The following is an 18718-nucleotide window of genomic DNA, read 5'->3' on the forward strand; positions in this document are numbered from 1 at the left end:
CTCAAACACCCAAGAGTAACAAAATCCACACAAGAAAGTATGGGGGAAGCAAATATCCTTTGGTGGAAGTATAGATCTAGGTCTCCTCCTTCAATCCCTAGCAAATCAACAAGTTTGAGTGGCTAGAGAGAGAGATCGGGCAAGAGAGCTTGAAGGGCATTAATGGTGGAGTGAGAGAGGTCCAAGGTGGGAGTGGTAGGTGGGAGAAGCTCCCTTAAATAGTCACGCACATTTCCAACCGTTACTGCGTTTTTTGCACTGCAGCGGTACAACCGGTCCTTGTCCCGGTATAACCGGGACTCACGGTGTAACTGTAGAACCCTACCAAGCGGTACAACCGGACAGGCGGGCGGTAGTACCGGCTAAGAAAAATAACCGGACTAACCGCCTGGCTACCGCTCAACCACCGCATCAAAACAGGAGCTTGACCGGTACTTGGGCGGTGCCTGGCCGGAACAACCGCATGGCCTTGAGCTCTTGGGCGGCTAAGTTCTGAGCGGAAGAACCGCTCGGACCACAGGTGGTATCGGTCATCGTGGAACGACCGGACCAACCGGGCCACTACCGTCCAAGAACCGCATCAAACCAGAAGCGAGAGCGGTACTTGAGCGGTGCATGGACAGAACCACCGCCCCAGCTGTTGCAGAGCATGGTGGCGGTACCACCGCCCGGAGGCTGCGGTACAACCGCTCGAGCAAAGCTGGTGAGCGACAAGACCCAGCGGTACAACCGCTCCAGAGAGCGGTACAACCGCTGGGCAGAAACAGTGAGCGGGAAAGAGAGGAAGAGGCAAGGAAAACTCTCTCTCTCTCACACACACACCTGAGGAAGGCAAGGAGAGGGTGAGAAAAGTGTACGTGAACTGATTCCCCCAGAGCTTCCTAATGAGGATTCCCTCTTGATAGTACGGCTACTCTACGACCAAAGAAAATAAAAGCATAGAGGACACATCTTCGATTTTTTCCTTCGAGAGGCAATAGCAATCCGATGTAAACCTAAGCATCGAGAACCTGAAACATATAGCACACGATTAAACCACAAAGGATTGTCATCATCATCCAAAACATAAAGTAGGGAAATGCCCTTTCAGGCGGTCCTTCGTCGAGGAGGCCGCCGAAGATTTAGTTGAGGTACTGTCAATGGCCGCACCTCATCTGCCTTATATTTCTTCCGGTTTGCATTCTTTTGAGGGGTTCCACCATTAGAGCTGCTAGGTGGATCAGGCCCTTCGAATGTACCCACCCTGTCTGCTGTGATCCCCAGCGGGACAAGGGCTCCCACCGTCCTGTTCCCCACTTCTTCACCGGTGATGGTGTTTGAAGTGCTCGAATCATCTGCCCCCCTTTTACCCAAAATGAGAGGATCATTTATCTGTCCAAGTTGTGTCACACCATCAGCATTGGCCAGCTGAACACCGGGGTCGTACAAGGCGTTTGTAGCATTGAAGCGCCAACTATTTTGCATGAATTGATCCCGTCTAGTGGGGTCTACAGTTGTAGCAAAATTCTTGCGCTCATTACCGCGACCTCGGCCATGGGATCTGTTCGCTCCCCGTCCCCTGCCATAGTCGTTCACGTCACCCTCATCACCAAAGACACCTGCATCCTGTTCCGAGCTGCGACCATAGCCTCTGCCCGGGTTCCGGTTAGCATTAGCGCCCCTTTTAGTAGCAAGTATAAACGGACCCCACTCCATATCTTTATCATCATGTTCACCGGATCCACATTCTTCATGCCAGTGCCCTAGCAGGCCACACATGTAACAGAAAACAGGAAGTTTCTCAAACTTGACTTGGTAATATTCAGTTTCTCCTCCCTTTGTAAATCCAACAAACCTTGTCAGTTTTTTTGTGATGTCGAGTTTAACTCTAACACGTACGAACTCACCAATAAATCCATTCGGCAGAACAATCTGTAGCTCAACCACTTCACCTATGCGCTGCGCCATGTTCTTAACGAACTGCTCTCTCTTAAGCACCATATCAGGGAGTCGATGGATCTGACACCATGTCTCAATTTTATCCAACTTTACTGATTCCGGGTTCTTGAACCCATCATACTCATCAATGATCAGTGCCATGCCCTTGAAATCCCAAGGACCCTGATGGAGTGCCTTATTCCAGTCTGCTAGACAATTGAACTGCACCGAAAACAGGTTTGGGTTAATTCTCCTCCAAAGCACCTCCTTGGCAGGGTTCCAAGCCGCTTTCATGTCGACGATCAACGCCCCCTGTCCAAAGGACTTGTTCGTCAAAACCCTGGCCAGCGCAAGCCACTTTGGCTTCTCATCTGGTTCCTCCGCTTCTTCTTCCTACACCAAATTATCCAATTCATCCTCCTCCAGATGCAAGCGCTCCAGCAAGACGCTAGGGTCATCAGGGGTTTTGGATCGCGATCCGCTAGCCTCCGAGGGTGCGGCCATCTTCCTGGTCGGTGAAACCCTTGCCGTCAGGGTCACGCAAGGGTGGACCCAGCAGCCGGGGCGGTGGGCGGTAGCTGCAGTCGCCGCAGGGGGCGATCGATCACAAGGGAACTCTCGGCGGCGCCGCCGGGAGGACAGGGAAACCCTAGCTTAAGTCGCTAGGGGACTAGCAGCATAAAAAAAATGCTACAACACATGTAGCTAGGGAAGATGGGGGCTAGAAACAACTACAATTGTGTAGTAGTATTTGTGTATGCTGAGCCAAATGTCTTTATCTAAAAAAATGCTGAGCCAAATGTGGTAGTCATGATGGTGTCGGTTACTGTATTATGCGCATGTGTTTGTGGTCAGGATAAGTGAAGTTTAACATTATCTAGGTTGCTCTGGTGGGTGTGCAATGCTGCTTTGCGCCTCTCAGTGCGTGATATTCTGCTAAAGATACTGGCAGTGAGTATAACAACAGTTAGATCAAATAATTTGGACTAATATAACCTCAACGTGGAGCTCAGGGGGGTTCAGTAACCAGTCTCATTACTTTGGGGATATTTGGAGATCATCCTGTAAACTTTAGTAGTAGTTGAGAAAATGATAGGACACTTGACAAAAATACAGGCTCAACTTCGCTCACCTCACCTCACCACATTTGACAAAAATACAGGCTCAAAAAGATAGGACACTTGATAAAAAAGATAGATGTACGATGCAACTTTGCACCTCGGTGCATGATATTCTGCTAAAGGAACTGGCAGCGAGTATAAAAGCAATTAGATTAAATAATCTGGACTAATATACCAGTATTGTGGTGCTCAGGGGGCCGGGGATGGATACTCCCTCCGTCCCAATAATATAAGACATTTTTGCAAGGTAGAGCGAGTAACCAGATTCGTTACTTTGAGAAGGGATCATCCTGTAAACATAATAGTTGAGGAAAATATAGAACAGTTGACAAAATATATATGTACCATAATATAAGATGTTTTTGCAACCTAGAGCAAGTATGTTCAGTAACCAGACTCATTACTTTGAGAAGGGACCAGCCCGTAAACATAGTAGTTGAGGAAAAGCTGGAACAGTTGACAAAGTATACAGGCTCAACTTCCACATTTTAACTAGTAATCTGATTTTTTGGTTTTCGACATTTTGACTTCCATTTTCCCATCTCACAGAAAAAAAACTTCCACTTTGGGCAACTTCTGTAGTTACAGACAGGATCACAGGAGGATCGATCATCAACATATATCCAGTGGTGAAGCACATTCAGAGTTCAGAGTATCAATCATCATTATCTTTGCCAGCCAGCAGCAGATTTTTCCAAGTGAACACACACTAGCCTCACTGAAAATATACATATCCATAGTATAGGAATTGCAAAGAGTGCAGAGTAGCAGAAAACAACTTTTTAAAATCCTTTCTTGGATTTCTGTTCACAATGCACAAGGTGGCATGGAAAGACAAATGGAGCACTAGAATCAGCCAAACATTCCACCACTCACTGATATCACCAGAACCATATGGATAAATCAAAACCCAACTCTAGAACTAGAACAAACAGCTAAGGAACATGAAAACTCGCAAAAGGTTTTGTTAGGCTTGCTAGATCCTATATTCTACTGTTAGGATTCGTTCATCCGATGTAGAGTAATCAAAGAAATCTGCCCATCGCGCTTTTGTTACTAAACCTTCCATGCATGAAGTAGCAAAGTAAAACCAAACCGATGCACTTGACGCTCCTTTTCATCCTGTGAGCAAGACCTTGCCAAAAATTTCTCCATGGATCGGCCTGACTGAAACAAGAACACAGCGCATCCATTCGACGAACCAAATAGCCAATCGTGCACATCCCAGAGCACCTCCACGGGCAGGCCATCAACATAGAACATCTGGTTTCCTCTGAAGTTCCATGCAAGCCTCTTTACCTGCAGCACTCTCTTCTTCCCAATCCTGATCTCCAGGCTTGGATCCTTCGTCCCCGACGTGTCACATTCTATGGTGATATGATGATGCTGACCAATGTCCGAAAACCGAGCCTTTGTGCAGTACACCTTCTTCCCGTACGTGTGCTCCTTCCTGGCTATCATGGCTGCATCACAAGGTAAAGCATCCGAAGACGCCTTGTGATCCCCCACCCTGGGCATGTCCCCGAGCACAAGGACAGCCTCGAGATCAAAGATGAGAGCAACATAGTATCCTTGGACAGGCTCCGGCCCACCCGCAAACTTGGCCGAGGAGAGGTCCCAGAGGATGTCCAGCGCGCCGCCGTCCACCTCCATGGCCTTGGAGCCCTTCCGCTTGGAGAAGAGCCATGGCTTTATCTCTGTCTTGCAGAGGCAACGGCCCGAGGGATCGTGGACGGCGATGGCCAGAGCCTGCCCCATGGCCGCCTTGCTCCAGGTGACGGTGACCCTGCAGGATTTGCCGCGCAGGCGGGCCAGGTAGGCGCACTGCACCATGCTCTGGGCGCTTGAGGAGGAGGGGTGGGCGACTTGAACGCCGGTTTGGCTGAGGCAGGACGCGAGATCTCTCATGGCGGCGGTTGCGAGCTGCAGCCCGCGCCTTTGCGGCTTTTCGACGAACACTGGGTGTGCAGCGAGCGCAACCGCCCTGTCTTGGTTGACGCCCGGTCACGCGCCGCGCGCGCAGGAGCGTGTTCTGCTCGGTCGGATGCAGAAGCAGAACATCTTCATGCTTTGAGGCCTGAAAAGTGGTCGAGGTGATCCGTCAGAGCCGCATCTTTGCCCTCCGTCTCCGTAGCACAAGATGTAGCCCCTGTTCGTCGACCTGGAATCTGGAACAGACGAACAATGGCAAATACAGCAACAGTAATAAGAATCTGAAACACAGAAACGCCAGTCGAACAGAAAAGCTGCAACCTTGGAGACCAACCAACGGAATGGGAAAAAAGAAGATAGCAAACCTCTCTCAGCGAGATGAAGAAGAAGATGCCACCAGCTCAACCGCAGCAGCGAAGAAGAACGCTGAGAAACAGCAGGCGGACAAATCCACTGCGCTCACCCTGAACAAGAACTCTGCCGCTCCACAACGAAGTGCCCCCTTCACTCAGTAGTCAGGTAGTAGTAGTAGTACTGAGGTGCAGTAAAATACAGGCAGTAGGCAGTGTGTCTGCCGTCCATTTCATCCTTCCTTTCTTTCTTTCCCTTTTGCTTGGGCTCAAGCGGAAGCTAAGCTGGCCGTGTTGGAGTGACCAAAAGCAAGCGGGCGGAGAGAAGAGGACAAGCATGGCAGGGCGACCGCGGGAAGCGCTAGGGTAGGGCGTCCTTGGGGAATGTGGGCAGCGCAAAAGACGGCGAGGCGCGCGCGGGCAGCAACAAGCTGCTGCGGAGACCAGACAGACAGGTCTCGGGCTGGGGAGAGCCTGAGATGCTGCCGCGGTTGCGCTGTCCAATCACAGCACTGCACAGCGGAAGGTCGTCCCTCTCCCTCTGTGGACACGTGAGCTCCACCTGATCCGCGTCTTCCGCCGCTGGGCGCAGACCATGATGGCCCCGTATGATGTGGAAACATGTATACTGAGGTGCAAGCTGGAGCGCCTAGAACATCAGCGAGGACAACGGGCACATGTAAACTGGTTGGAGAAGGGACACAAGAACACATCTTATTTCGATTTTTCTGAGTTTTTTCGAGAAGAAAAAATTACAGCCCTTGTGGGCGTGACACGTGTGATGAGGTAATTCTGCGCACAAGCTTTTTTAAACTGGTTAGAAGATTAATCTTTTTCTATTTTCTAATACAGCACAGACGTGGACGCTCATACATACACACGTACACTCACCCATATGGATGCACATACACACACGCTACGTTACGAACGACTCAGTAGTCGACGGTAACGTCTCCTGCAGGGACGAAGGACGCAGGCGAGACAAGAGACAACTACAAAACAATTTTATGTTACACATAGGGGACGTTAGTTCAAAGTGCTCCATCGATCCCTTCAACATATACACTAGATCGGCAACGTGCCTTGGCGCGAGGGTGCCTGTCCGAACGTTTTGGTCAAACGTGTAATGTTAAGTTATTAGTAACTTAAGTTGCTATTCGGACGATGAAAAGGGCGATGAAAGCATGATATTACCACCATGTGTCTAAATGGGACTAACAACGTCTGAATTAACTGAAGCTATAAATTGATGTCAGATAGAATGTAACTAAAAATATTGGTATTTGCTTAACGTTGCAACCTGAGAAACCTCGAATCACCCACCCATAAAGCTGTTGCATCAGAAAGTATAGGTAAATGTTATACTTTGTGTATGTGAGCCAAGAGGGTTTATGTCAAGTTGTTGTAAGCTAAACAAAGCATGATTTAGCGATGCCAGGAGCTGACTATAAAATCAGTAACTGTAAGCTAAAGCTAAAACATAATGAGATGAAACCATATACAAAAATTAAGGGAGATTTGTATATAACAGGAAGAATCACCAAAGAACCAGTTGGAAACAAAGATTGTTCACGTGCACAAAATGGGAAGCCACCAAACAGTATACAATCATAGAAAGCACACTTCACGATAACAACAGAAATCCATAGGATATGTAATAATTGTTCAAAAGAGCATCAAAAGGGCAAAGGCCTCCGTAAACATGCTGGGTACAATGTGCTGACCGAAGCTCACCAGATACTATCCGTGGTCTCGAGGCGCTGCTCCGATTTCATGCCAATATAACATAGCCTTTTTGCCAACATTTCTGCGCTTGCAAGTGTTGTTTTCATAGCCGCTTTGGTGTTGTCGCACCCTCTTAGGCGCCGAGCAGCTGTTGTATTTTGTATCTGGGTAGAATACGAGCTCATGTATCTGACAGCATAGTACCATCCTCCGCGTGCCTTCTTTATTGTCTTGTTTGCTGCAACCAGCAACCTCACCAGGTGTGTGACTTTATTTTCTAGCCTTTTAACGTGGATGTAGTGATAATCCCTGGTTTCCTTGCCACATATATCCTCCATAAACCTAATGGCTGCCATAGCAGCACTGTCTTCCGCTTCATCACAGTTCTTTGAGATCAGACCAGATATTGAGGTTGGAACAAGCAAACCATCGATCAACTGTAACGATGAATTGAAAGTAACCGTCACACGAGACTCATTGCTCGGATATGTCTTGTGTTGATAAATCGCAGGGGGCAACTTGAGAGCTTGCAGCATGAGGGCAAACATGTGAGAATGAGGAATCAGTATTACATAGTCATCTTCCTGCAGAAAGAAAAGGATGAAATAATTGGGGGACAAAGGTGTAATCTCACAAGTTATTGCATTAATTTGTAAAGTGAGGAACAATAAGTTTAAGTTATGTTGATCAAACTAAATCAAGCTGCTGTAAGATGGAAAACAAACTAAACTCAGGAAAGAAGAATGTTTAAAAACATGTCGTACCACTAAGTAAATTGGTCTTGTGCTAAAACAAGAAGATTCGCTAACTAACAGTTAGGTGCTGGTGCATTATTTGAGTTTGTCAGGTACAGTTTATCACCAGGATGAAATTATTCGTTTAGTGCAGTTCCCTTTTCCTCTCTTATTCCAACTTCACGTCCTGACCACCAAAAGGAAGGGATAAGCAAACTCGACTTGGTGTTGTTTTATTATGTACAGAGCATGTCACAGTTAAATGCCATTTGTCTATGTATCTAGGTTAATCTAATTATTACAGAGCATGTCACAGTCAGATACCATTTAGAGACGGAAAGGTAATTGGCATAAGGTGTGGTCTCTGGAAAAGAAAATGTAGCTGCATAGAAGGTTCAGACAATATCACACTAACCGTGAAAACATGAAAATAAGCGAGTAATTGGTTTATGTATGATAAGAAAAAGGGAAGAAGAGCATAAACTACATGAAAGCGGCCTGCTGATAAACTAGAAGGGCCTCAATTTTTTCCTACGGCTGAAGCATCAAGCACCCTGTGGCTAAACTAAAAGTGTTATGCGCTCCAGCTTTTCCAGATAACATAAGAATAGTAATAAAAAGAGAAACGAAATTAGTTTTATCTGGTTCACAACCATTTATGTGGGGTTTAATAATGTAGTCAACGGCCCTAAGAAAAATCCATTGGATTGGGAGAAGGAAAACACTTGTACCTATGTTTTTGGTGACCGCGAGTATGCACAAACCCTAGATGAGACATGTGTTTGTCTTCAGAGATAGATGTGAGATGTTCTTTCAGTCATTTTTTTTCAATCGTCCAGTAAAATCAGAGAGGGGATGTGATGGGTGTCGGGTCACCTACGCAAGCCCCCGCAGACAGCTGTTGGTGGAGCAGGCGGAAGGCACCAGCGCGATCTGAACAAGGAGGTCTTCGGCCTCCATCGCGATCTGATCAGGGAGCTCGTCGTCGGCCATCGCGATCTGATCAGGGAGCTCGTCATTGGCCATCTTGATCCGATCACAGAGCTCGTCGGCGGCAATCGCGATCTGAAATCCACAGATGCTGTAACGCCCAGATAATTTAGCTACAGTAATACTATGTTGATGGTACCACGTCACCACTATTACTGTTGCTAACCTCTCTTAGATTCGAAAGCGACTCGAATTCAAATTTTAGATAAAGTCAAAATGAAAAGTTTTTCAAATGTCAAAAGTAAATTGTGAAAAGTGTGGCAAATAATTCATAGGTGTTATTGGTGAGGAAACCAAAAAAAATATAAAAGGTTTAAGTGAAAAAAAAATATCAGTGGCTTAAACAATTATATAAATGCCTTTTTAATTTCTAAAATGTTAAACTATTTTATTTGTGAGCGAAACTTTTTGTAGCAGAGGTATAGATAGTAATACTAATTATGAAGTACTTTTGTATTTTAACTAAACTAGAATATTGTGGAAATTAAATTAAACTGTGGTAAGAAAATAAACAGAGGTGAGTAATTAAAAAACAAAAGACCTAAACTACTAGACCTTTGGCCCATTAAGTAAAAACCGGCCAGCCCACATACCCCTTCCCTCCTCCTCCTGTTCACGAGGGGGGATCGTGGCGGCCATCGCCCCTTCGGCGGCCACGCGCCGACCATCGCCCGGCCGCCCCCCTCTACAAAACCCCGGCGCCCCCCTCCCATCGCCGAACCCTAATCCCCACTCCCTCCCTCACACGCCCCTCGCCCTTCGGCTCTAGATCCACTTCGGCCACGTCCCGCCGTCGCCATGGTCGCCGTCACCCACGCGCTCTTCGTCACCCCCGTGCCCTAGGACCTTGTCCGCCTGCTTCCCCGCCGTCTACCACGTCGTCATCTGCTACTAGCTCGAGACGGACGCCCCTGCGACGCCGTCCCCGCCACCGGTGTCCTCCTTGGCTCGACGGACACCGTCGACGGTTCGCTCCGGCGAGCTCTTCCCCGAGCCCATTCCAGCACCTCTGCAGGGACGCTGTGAGCACCGCCCCCTCTCTCCCTTGCTTCTACCCCATGCTGTAGCTCGCTCTTCGTGTCATCTCCGTCGTTACCGAACCATCGCACCGCTCGCCGCCGTCCATGCGGTTGCCGTCGAGCTCAACCGAGCTTGTTGACGTGCTCAGTGCACTCGTAGAGTTCTTACGCGCTTAGCCCCATCACTTTGCTGCTAGCGCCGCTCGCGCGCTGCTCCGTCGTCCGGTGCCTCCCACTGCGACCCGCTCTGCTGCTGCTGTAGTTGCCGCCGACGCCCGCGGCCCATGCTCTGCCTGTTGCCGTTGCTCTGTGCTGCTGCCACTACGCCGCTGCCGCCCCGCCGCCGCTAGCCGGCACCGTCCGCGCGCGCGACACCGCGCCTGACGCTGCTCGCTGCTCCCCGCGCTGATGCTCTGCTTGCTGCAACACTTCTGCTGCTTCTTTTGTTGCTACCGCTACTCTGCCTATACTACTGTTAGTACTGTAGCCGCGCTAGCTAGCTTTTCAATTTCTACATCAAGTAACCCCCTCGACTGCCCCTAAACTACGGTTAGACAACTACTAACAGGCCTTAAAAAATATGAGTAGAAAGTATACTTGGCAAAATCCATTTTATCCCATTGGACCAAATCCTTTTGATGCATGGTTTAATTCCACAAAAATCACAAAGTTTAATGTTCTGTTAATAGAAAAACCGAAAACAACTTTATTTTCATAGCTACTTTAGTGCTGTTGATGACCAAGCAAATGAACTCTAGTAGAGATGAAAGTGCCACTATCTTGTAGAACAAAGAAAAATGCTCAAAATTTATATAAGGCACAAAATCATAGAAGGTACAGATCTATAGTTGTAGCCTTTTGAAAACAGCTAAAAGATGTTTAAAACTGACATCTATAGTTGTAGCAACTGAGCGGTGCGCGCCGGGTTGGACTGCGTAAGCACCTGCGTTTTTGAAGGAGGTAGCTAGGTCTGCGCACCGGCCGCCCTCGCAACGTGCACGAGTTTCTGGGGAGATGGCCCATGACCCCTGGGGGCATAGGTTTAGTCCGGCGTGCTGATCTCTCTATTAAGCCTAGGTTGGGTTGCGGCGTATTGTTTGGCCGAGGCCGGGCATGACCCAGGAAAGTGTGTCCGGCCGGAGTTAATCGAGCGTGGTGGGTAAGTTGGTGCACCCCTGTAGGGAAAAAACATCTATCGATAGCCTGTCCTACGGTAACAGACACTTGGAGTTGTATCCCGATCGATACAACTAGAACTGGATACTTGAGATGAGTCATGGATTGTGATGATAACTGGATAGTATGGATCTGGGATTGCTTTCTCGCAGGGAGTCGAGAAAGGATCTCTGGCTGAGGTTGATAACACTACCACTACTTTACTTTATGCTACCCTACTCCCTCCTGTTGCTGCAAGATGGTGGTTTCCAGAAGATGCTAGTCTTCGATAGGACTAGGCCTTCTCTCTATTCTGACATTTCTGCAGCCCAGTCCACATATACAACCTTCCTTTGATAATGTTGCATATGTAGTATAGATCCTTGCTTGCTGAGTACTTCGGATGAGTACTCACGGTTGCTTTGCTCCCTCTTTTTCACCTTTCCCTTTATTTCCGGATGTTGCAACCAGATGCTGGAGCCCAGGATCCAGACGACACCACTGACGATTACTACTACACCGAGGGTGCCTACTACTACGTGGAGGCCGCCGACGACCAGGAGTAGTTAGGAGGCTCCCAGGCAGGAGGCCTTGCCTTTTCGATCGTAGATGCCTTTGTGCTAGCCTTCTTAAGACAAACTTGTCTAACTTATGTCTGTACTCATATATTGTTGCTTCCGCTGACTCTTGTGTTTTCGAGCTTATGTATTCGAGCCCTCAAGGCCCTAGCTTGTAATATAAAGCTTGTATTATTTTAATTTGTGTCTAGAGTTGTGTTGTGATATCTTTCCGTGAGTCCTTGATCTTGATCGTACACATTTGCGTGTATGATTAGTGTACGATTGAATTGAGGGCGTCACAGATGCAGGCACATATTTAGAGTCCAAAGGGGAAAATAAAAGCGATGTATGACCGTGCATAAGCGAGGACTGGCCTGGTCGGTGGAGTTGAGCTACGCAGGGCGAATCGAAGAGGCGCTGCGGAGGTCGGTTCAAGACAACGCCGCCATGTCGAGAAGACGATGCAGCTGCAGGAGGATAAGACGATGTGGACGAGAGAGCGTGTAAATCCCTAAGATTGACCTATGTATAAGATGGGAGAATGACAGAAATAGCCCCGCACCGGATCGAGCCGGTGGAGCGTTTCTGCATCTCCTAGGCCGGCCCACGAGGTTCGGGTGCATTTTTTATTTTTTTAAGTATCTCATTTGCCTCTCATTGTATTGCCTAAAAACACTGCCTTCTATTGTTTTTGTAGTTGTTTTGCTATTAAAGTCAATATCAGATGCTACGAAAAACGAGTAATAAAATCTTAGCAGCTGCTGGTAAGAAAAACGTCCCCGCATCATAAAATTTACATTTGAAAACTCGCCTCGGATTTCAATTTTTTCAACTGTTCGATGTTGAGGAGGCGGCTACCGGTAGAAGTCTCACTGAAAACGTAGAAGACATGTGCTTAAGGCACCTGAGCAGCTCTCATTGGAAATTTGTCCCACAGATATCTTGTTCCAAGCCTTTGGAGGTGCAAGCATCAAGGAGAATACAAATCAGTTTGCACATGTTGGGAGAAGGACCAGATATAGAGAACAACAATCATCAGAATCATACAAAGGTTTGTTCTTTTTTCTTCTGCAAAGCAAGCAAGACATGTGGAAAGCACAAGTGTTATGCAGTTTGCATAACCAGCATAATAGTCCATTTAGTCATACGCATAAGCAAGCAAGACATGTGGAAAGCACAAGTGTCATGTAGTTCACATAACCAGCATAATAGTCCATTTAGTCATACGAATAGAAGAACAAGTGCTCAGTACATATCGTGATTACAAAAAGGACACAGCTAACAGCATCTTGGGAGATATAGTAGACGACCATTGTGTCGCACCTGGTGATTCAACCGAACCTAACGAACAAGAATGCCAAAGAGAAGTCACATATCAAAGTACATGAAAATTACTGTGAAGACATCACTTGTTTTTAAGTACCTCTTTACTCTTTGCAGTCGCGCTTGCGTTTTCCAAATAGATTTTTGTGAGCATTGCACATAGATTGTTTCCCAGCTTGTTTGTTGTTCAACAGTTCAGAATAGTTTAATGATCTGGTATGTGCAACAACTAAAGCCTAGGGAGGCAAGGTTTATCAACATTACCTTATCCCATCTAGTTTGGGAGGAGGTGTCATCTGCTGGTTGGTCGTGCTCTGCACGTCCTAAGAAGGGATCAATATTAGTAGCAACGCATCAACGGACACTATCTGAAAGCAGTACAACAGATGGACTGACAACAGTATGCTTGGTATGTAACCCTGACCAGGAGAATTACCAACTGGTACATCAAGCAGTTATATCATAATGTGCAACAATAGTTACGAAACGAACCAGCACATATGAGAAAAAACATGAGAAGAACACACTTCTTAGCAAACAGACACACTTCCTAGCAGATACACAAGTTGCAATGATGGATGGTGCATTAAAATGAAACAAGAAAATTTCAAAAAGACAAGGCAGGGTGTTACTAATTGCAATGGGGAAGCATTGTTCGCATATTGGTAGTTGCTTAATACATCAATCTCTTTAGACATCATGGACATCTTCACGTTTAAGTCTTTTGATTGGTCTTCAAAGAGCATTGCCCATGAGGAAGCTACAAGTAGCTTGCGCCAACAAACTTTTACATGGTAATTTGCATCATCAGCAATGACCATGGATTTGTCTTTTAGATAGGCCAGGACTGTTGAGCTAGCCGATTCTACAGCAGCTTCCTTTGTTATAGCATAATCCCCATGGAACACAGCTGGCTCTGACGTGTGCCTGCTCTTGTCAGCATTCAAATGAAGAGAAATCGATGCATACAATTCTCCATCTCCAGCATCAGTCACCTTGGTGTTTTCTATGGTAAGACCAAGCCTGTTTAGAGCCAAGTCCAATATATACCGTCGGCTTACGGTCACACATCTTGGAGAGAGCTGGTGAGCAGGACAGATCGAGGAATCTACCATTAGTCGTGTGTCTAAACCAGAGAAGATCTGCAGTATAGAACTAACATATCACCAGCAAACGGGCAAACTTGAGGCAAGAACGGAACATGCAACTCCTCATCTGATACGTAGAAGTCGTTCATCGTCCTTTTGCGAGACACCCTTCTTGTTTATCTATGCAGAGGAAGTGTGGATGCTGCTGGCGGCTAGGTCTGAAACGGGAGAAGCAGGGAGGGTGGAGTGGTCGGAACCGTGAAAGTTGGTATATATATTTCCATCTATTGGGCTGGGCTGGGAAGGCCAGCCACACATGGACCAGACAAGCGTGAGCGCCCCCTGAAAATAAGGAAACCAACGTGTGAGTAGGCCAAAAATTACATTTTTTATAAAGTACTCCCTCCGTTCCAAATTACTCGTCGCGGAAATGGATGTATCTAGAACTAAAATACATCTAGATACATACATACTTGCGATAAGTAATTCGGAACGGAGGGAGTATGAAGTTAGTATATCTCATCAGCCTAAGTCATGAATTCAATTTTGATACTTAAAGAACAAGAGTAGTCCAAAACGGTGTATTATCGATGACCTTGGCAGAATTCTGAAGACATAAGAAAACGCACGCATGAAACAAAGCAGTAGATACAGTATAGTAAACAAATTAGAAAACCAACATCACATCTACAGCTTAATTGGTTCATAATTTACAATTACTATAGGGTGGACCGTCTAGTAGCATCGATCATACAACCATCAAGGATTGTCTCATAGGATCGACCATACATAATTTACAATAAAGGTAGGGCAGGTTGCCATCAGTACTTTATAACATTTCTGTAGAGGCAACAGGGCTAGATACGCTGATATTACTTGACAAACCAAAAGAATTTTCGCATTCTCACATGGTCGAAGCATCACTCGGATCCATCATTGAGAAATTCGTCATACAAGCAGTTTGCACCGCAAGCACTCTCGAGGTCAGACGAGTAGTAACCACTGTTATGGCCCTCATTGTCAGAAGGGTAGTAACCAGAAAACTCGTCACATTCAGAGAAGTCGGACTCAGTATCATATGGGTAATCACCAACGCTTTTGACTGCATCAGTTGACATGGCAGACAGATAGGCAAGGTTGTCAGCTTCTTGAGAAAGATGGTTGCAATCCCAGGCCACATCATCTACAATAGAAGAGGATCATGTAGGCAGGTAGTTGACCGCCATCTTGTCAATACGCCCTGCAGAACCGAGCATGTCATCTACAAGTGACCCCCAGCCATTTGCAATGGCCCTGACTTGGAGATTTCTTTTTTTCCACCTTAGCCTTCAGTTTTCTGATCTTCCTGGCCTGCTCGGCAACAGTGTTGGACAGGTAGCTTATATTGGCCTTAATTTTCTGCATCTGAGGGCAATCAAACTTAATATCCATGGTGTCCTGAAGATGTTCCAAGCAGCTGGTAGCAGCATTTTGTATGGCCTCGTTGGCATCCACAGCTGGGTCACCACTAATCCTCATATGTGGTGCTGGTGCAGACGAATGCGATCATGATGGTCAGAAGACAGCAGTAGCCGCCACCCGGCCCCGGGAATATGAGCAGGTCTTGTATTTCACCTCCGGTAAACCAACTTCAGCAAGAACGGCGCTAAGCGGAGGCTATGGCCTAATCGTGACAGAACACTTCATCTATTTAGAATATGTAGAGTGGTAAGTCATCTATACAACAAGAGGAACACATGGAAATATCTTACTACCAAAGAAACATAACCATAGAAATGTATTATGTTTATCAGCGACGGGTTCAGATCGAGCAAAGCATATGTGCAACAGCAGGTTGGAAATTTTTTAGAGTTTTGTAACGACACAATGACGATGTAAATAGGTTGTTAATTATGTCAGGCGCATTATTTAAAGGCATTTCTCAAACATTAGCAGTGTCGTGTGTCAACTACAATCAGCAAAGGCAAATTGGTAGACCAAAGGAGCTAAACGGCATGATAGGAAGCAAATCACAGGCAAACATGGATAGGGTAAAAAACGATATTCATGGTACCTAAACAGTTTGACACACAGTTGACTGAAGAACATAGCTAACATAACAGTTGTACTACAAATCACAAGATAAAAACATTATCTCCTTGTCATAGATCAACGATAGGCCCAGATGCATAAATGCCGGACAGATCTAAAGCAAGCATGGTTTAAAGTCAACCAAGCAAACGAGGTCTACCTTGGCAGCCGGTGACCCTGCAGGATTTGCCGCGCAGGTGGGCTAGGTAGGCGCACTACAGCATGCTCTGGGCGCTTGAGGAGAAGGGGTGGGCGACTTGAATGCCAGTTTGGCTGAGGCAGGACGTGAGATCTCTCGTGGCGGCGGTTGCGAGCTGCAGCCCACACCTTTGTGGCTTTTCGACGAACACTAGGTGTGTAGCGAGCGCAACCACCCTGTTTAGTTGACGTCCGGTCACGCGCCGCGCGAGCAGAACATCTTCATCCTTTGAGGTCTGAAAAGTGGTCGAGGTGATCCATTAGAACCGCATCTTTCCCCTCCCTGACACAAGATGTAACCCCTGTTCGTCGACCTAGAATCTAAAACAGACAAGCAATGGCAAATGAAGGCCAGTCGAACGGAAAATCCGCAACCTTGGAGATCAACCACCAGAAGGGGAAAAAGAAAATAGCAAACCTCTCTTAGCGAGATGAAGAAGATGCCACCAGATCAATTGCAGCAGCGAAGAAGAACACCGAGGAACAACAGTACGTTCGTTCACCCTGAAGAAGAACTCTGCCGCTCCACAACGAAGTGGCCCCTACACCCAGGAGTTAGGTAGTATGTAACATCTCAAAATTCTAAATTTTGGAATGTTATAATAAATAGATAGTTTTGATTGCTCTGTGATTGATTGACTGAAAGTGAGTGAAATTCGAAACTTTTTGAAAGTTAAATGAGAGGGAATAAAAGGACTTTCCCAAACTTTCCTTCTGCATTTTGATCTCCATGAATTCAAATTCTTTTCATCGCAAAACCATGGAGAGAAGATGACATGACTTCTTCCATTTATTTAAATGACAAGGGTTTTTGAAAACATTTGAATTTCATTTAAAAATATTTCAAATTCAGAAACTTTAATCAACTCAATGATTTTCACGAGAGAAGATAATATGACTTCTTCAAAATATATGAAATATGAGTTGGAAGTTTTAAAAGAATTAAATTCAAAGTCCTTTTGAAATTATTTTCCATTTGGAGTTATTTGGATTTTATTCAAACATTTTTTTTCAAAATAAAAATATATGGAAAATAGGGTAACATGATTCCCTACATCAGAAAATTGGAGAGAAATAAATTTGAATTAATTTTGGTATTTTATTAAAATAATAGTAACCACACATAAGCAATTCTTGTGGTTACTATTGCTTGCTCACGATAAATTGAATGGAGTGTGACGAGTAGAACTATCAAGAGTTATGAGTGCGAATCATCTTCATCAATAGTACAAGGCAAGTTCACACTTTGATCATATCCCTTTCATACCCAGTTTTTATGCATTAGTTTCATCCTCAAACAATTGCATGGTTAGGATCTGATTAAACTGTTGTTTGGGAAGTAGTTGATGAGGTAGGAACCTATTGCCCTGCATTCAAAGCTTGGGAGTTACTTCTACGTTGCTTATATTGCTATGATATGCTCGTAGACATGGTTTGGGTGAGTGTATCCATGACATATGTGAGTGGTTAATTAATGGTTAACTTAAGGTGGTAACTTTAATACACATCTGGGTGGATTGAGGAACCTGGGGAATCCAGTGATTGCCTGTATTTTTGGAAATCCTGGGGTACCGTGTGATTCTCCTATGGACTGCCACCCAGGCTCAAAGGGATCATGAGATTATTCATGCTAGAAACTTCCGTGTGCAGCCACAAGCTATTATGGGCTCTAGCATAGTTGATTAAGTAGTGTGAACTCTTACAGTGGTAGACTAGCAGATGTAGGGGATGTAGGTGGTACTGTCTACCCATCGTAAGGTGCTAACGCTTCTGAAAGACTGTGTCTCGGTCATACATTTCTCAAACACCATGTAGTGCGAGAAATCCAACGGATGAGATCGAGTCTTGTGGGGAAAAGTGCACAAACCTCTGCAGAGTGTACAAACTAATCATGATTAGTCGTGTCCCCGGTTATGGACATCTTGAGTATCTGGTTCTTGGATTATCATGTTGATCTCATCACTCTAAATTAATTTTGTTGGGTTATTAATTACCTTTTAATTGGGATTGAGGTGGGGTTTACCATTCTCAATGTTTTCAACCAACTTTGTAGTTAAATAAAATGTATTCCTTTGCAGTAGGGAAAATTTGGCTTTTCGCAAAAACATTATAACCGTAGAGCTTTTCCACCAGCCAAATATGCATGTAGTGATAGTTATTATTCATCATTATCCTATGGTGTGAATTCGCCAGTACATTCAATGTACTGACCCTTTGTGGATGCAACGTCTTATGTTGCAAGATTTTCTTATGACGAGTAAGTGATACGTTAGGGTTACGATTTCTACACTCAACTTTGCCGTTGGTGTTGATGGAAATCCACAACCTTGTTACTTCCGCTATTTGAATTGAGGTAATAGTATTTACGTTATTTTATACATGTGATTTACCTCTGTTATAAATCCTCGAGTACTGTGTGTGTCAGCATACCGATCCAGGGATGACACTTAAGCACAGAGACTTGACCATCTGAGGTCGGGTCGCTACAAGATGGTATCAGAGCACATGTTGACTGTAGGATGTGACCCTAGAAACT

General features: G+C 45.7%; 1 protein-coding gene and 1 long non-coding RNA gene across 2 annotated transcripts; both read right to left on the bottom strand.

Moving 5' to 3' along the window:
• Positions 1-3885: 3885 nt before the first annotated feature.
• LOC123185091 (uncharacterized) lies at positions 3886-5823 on the bottom strand. The gene is made up of 2 exons (XM_044597096.1): positions 5336-5823; positions 3886-5206 (listed from the first exon to the last, which is right to left on the bottom strand). Exon 2 carries the CDS (start codon positions 4944-4946, stop codon positions 4095-4097), a length of 852 nt encoding a protein of 283 aa, XP_044453031.1. The 5' UTR covers positions 4947-5206; positions 5336-5823; the 3' UTR covers positions 3886-4094.
• Positions 5824-14584: 8761 nt separating this feature from the next.
• LOC123185092 (uncharacterized) lies at positions 14585-16728 on the bottom strand. The gene is made up of 3 exons (XR_006493170.1): positions 16601-16728; positions 16145-16503; positions 14585-15600 (listed from the first exon to the last, which is right to left on the bottom strand). It is a non-coding gene; the product is annotated as an uncharacterized lncRNA (long non-coding RNA).
• Between the last annotated feature and the right edge of the window lie 1990 nt (positions 16729-18718).

Source organism: Triticum aestivum, chromosome 2A, assembly GCF_018294505.1.
Source record: "Triticum aestivum cultivar Chinese Spring chromosome 2A, IWGSC CS RefSeq v2.1, whole genome shotgun sequence".
NCBI lineage: Eukaryota > Viridiplantae > Streptophyta > Magnoliopsida > Poales > Poaceae > Triticum > Triticum aestivum.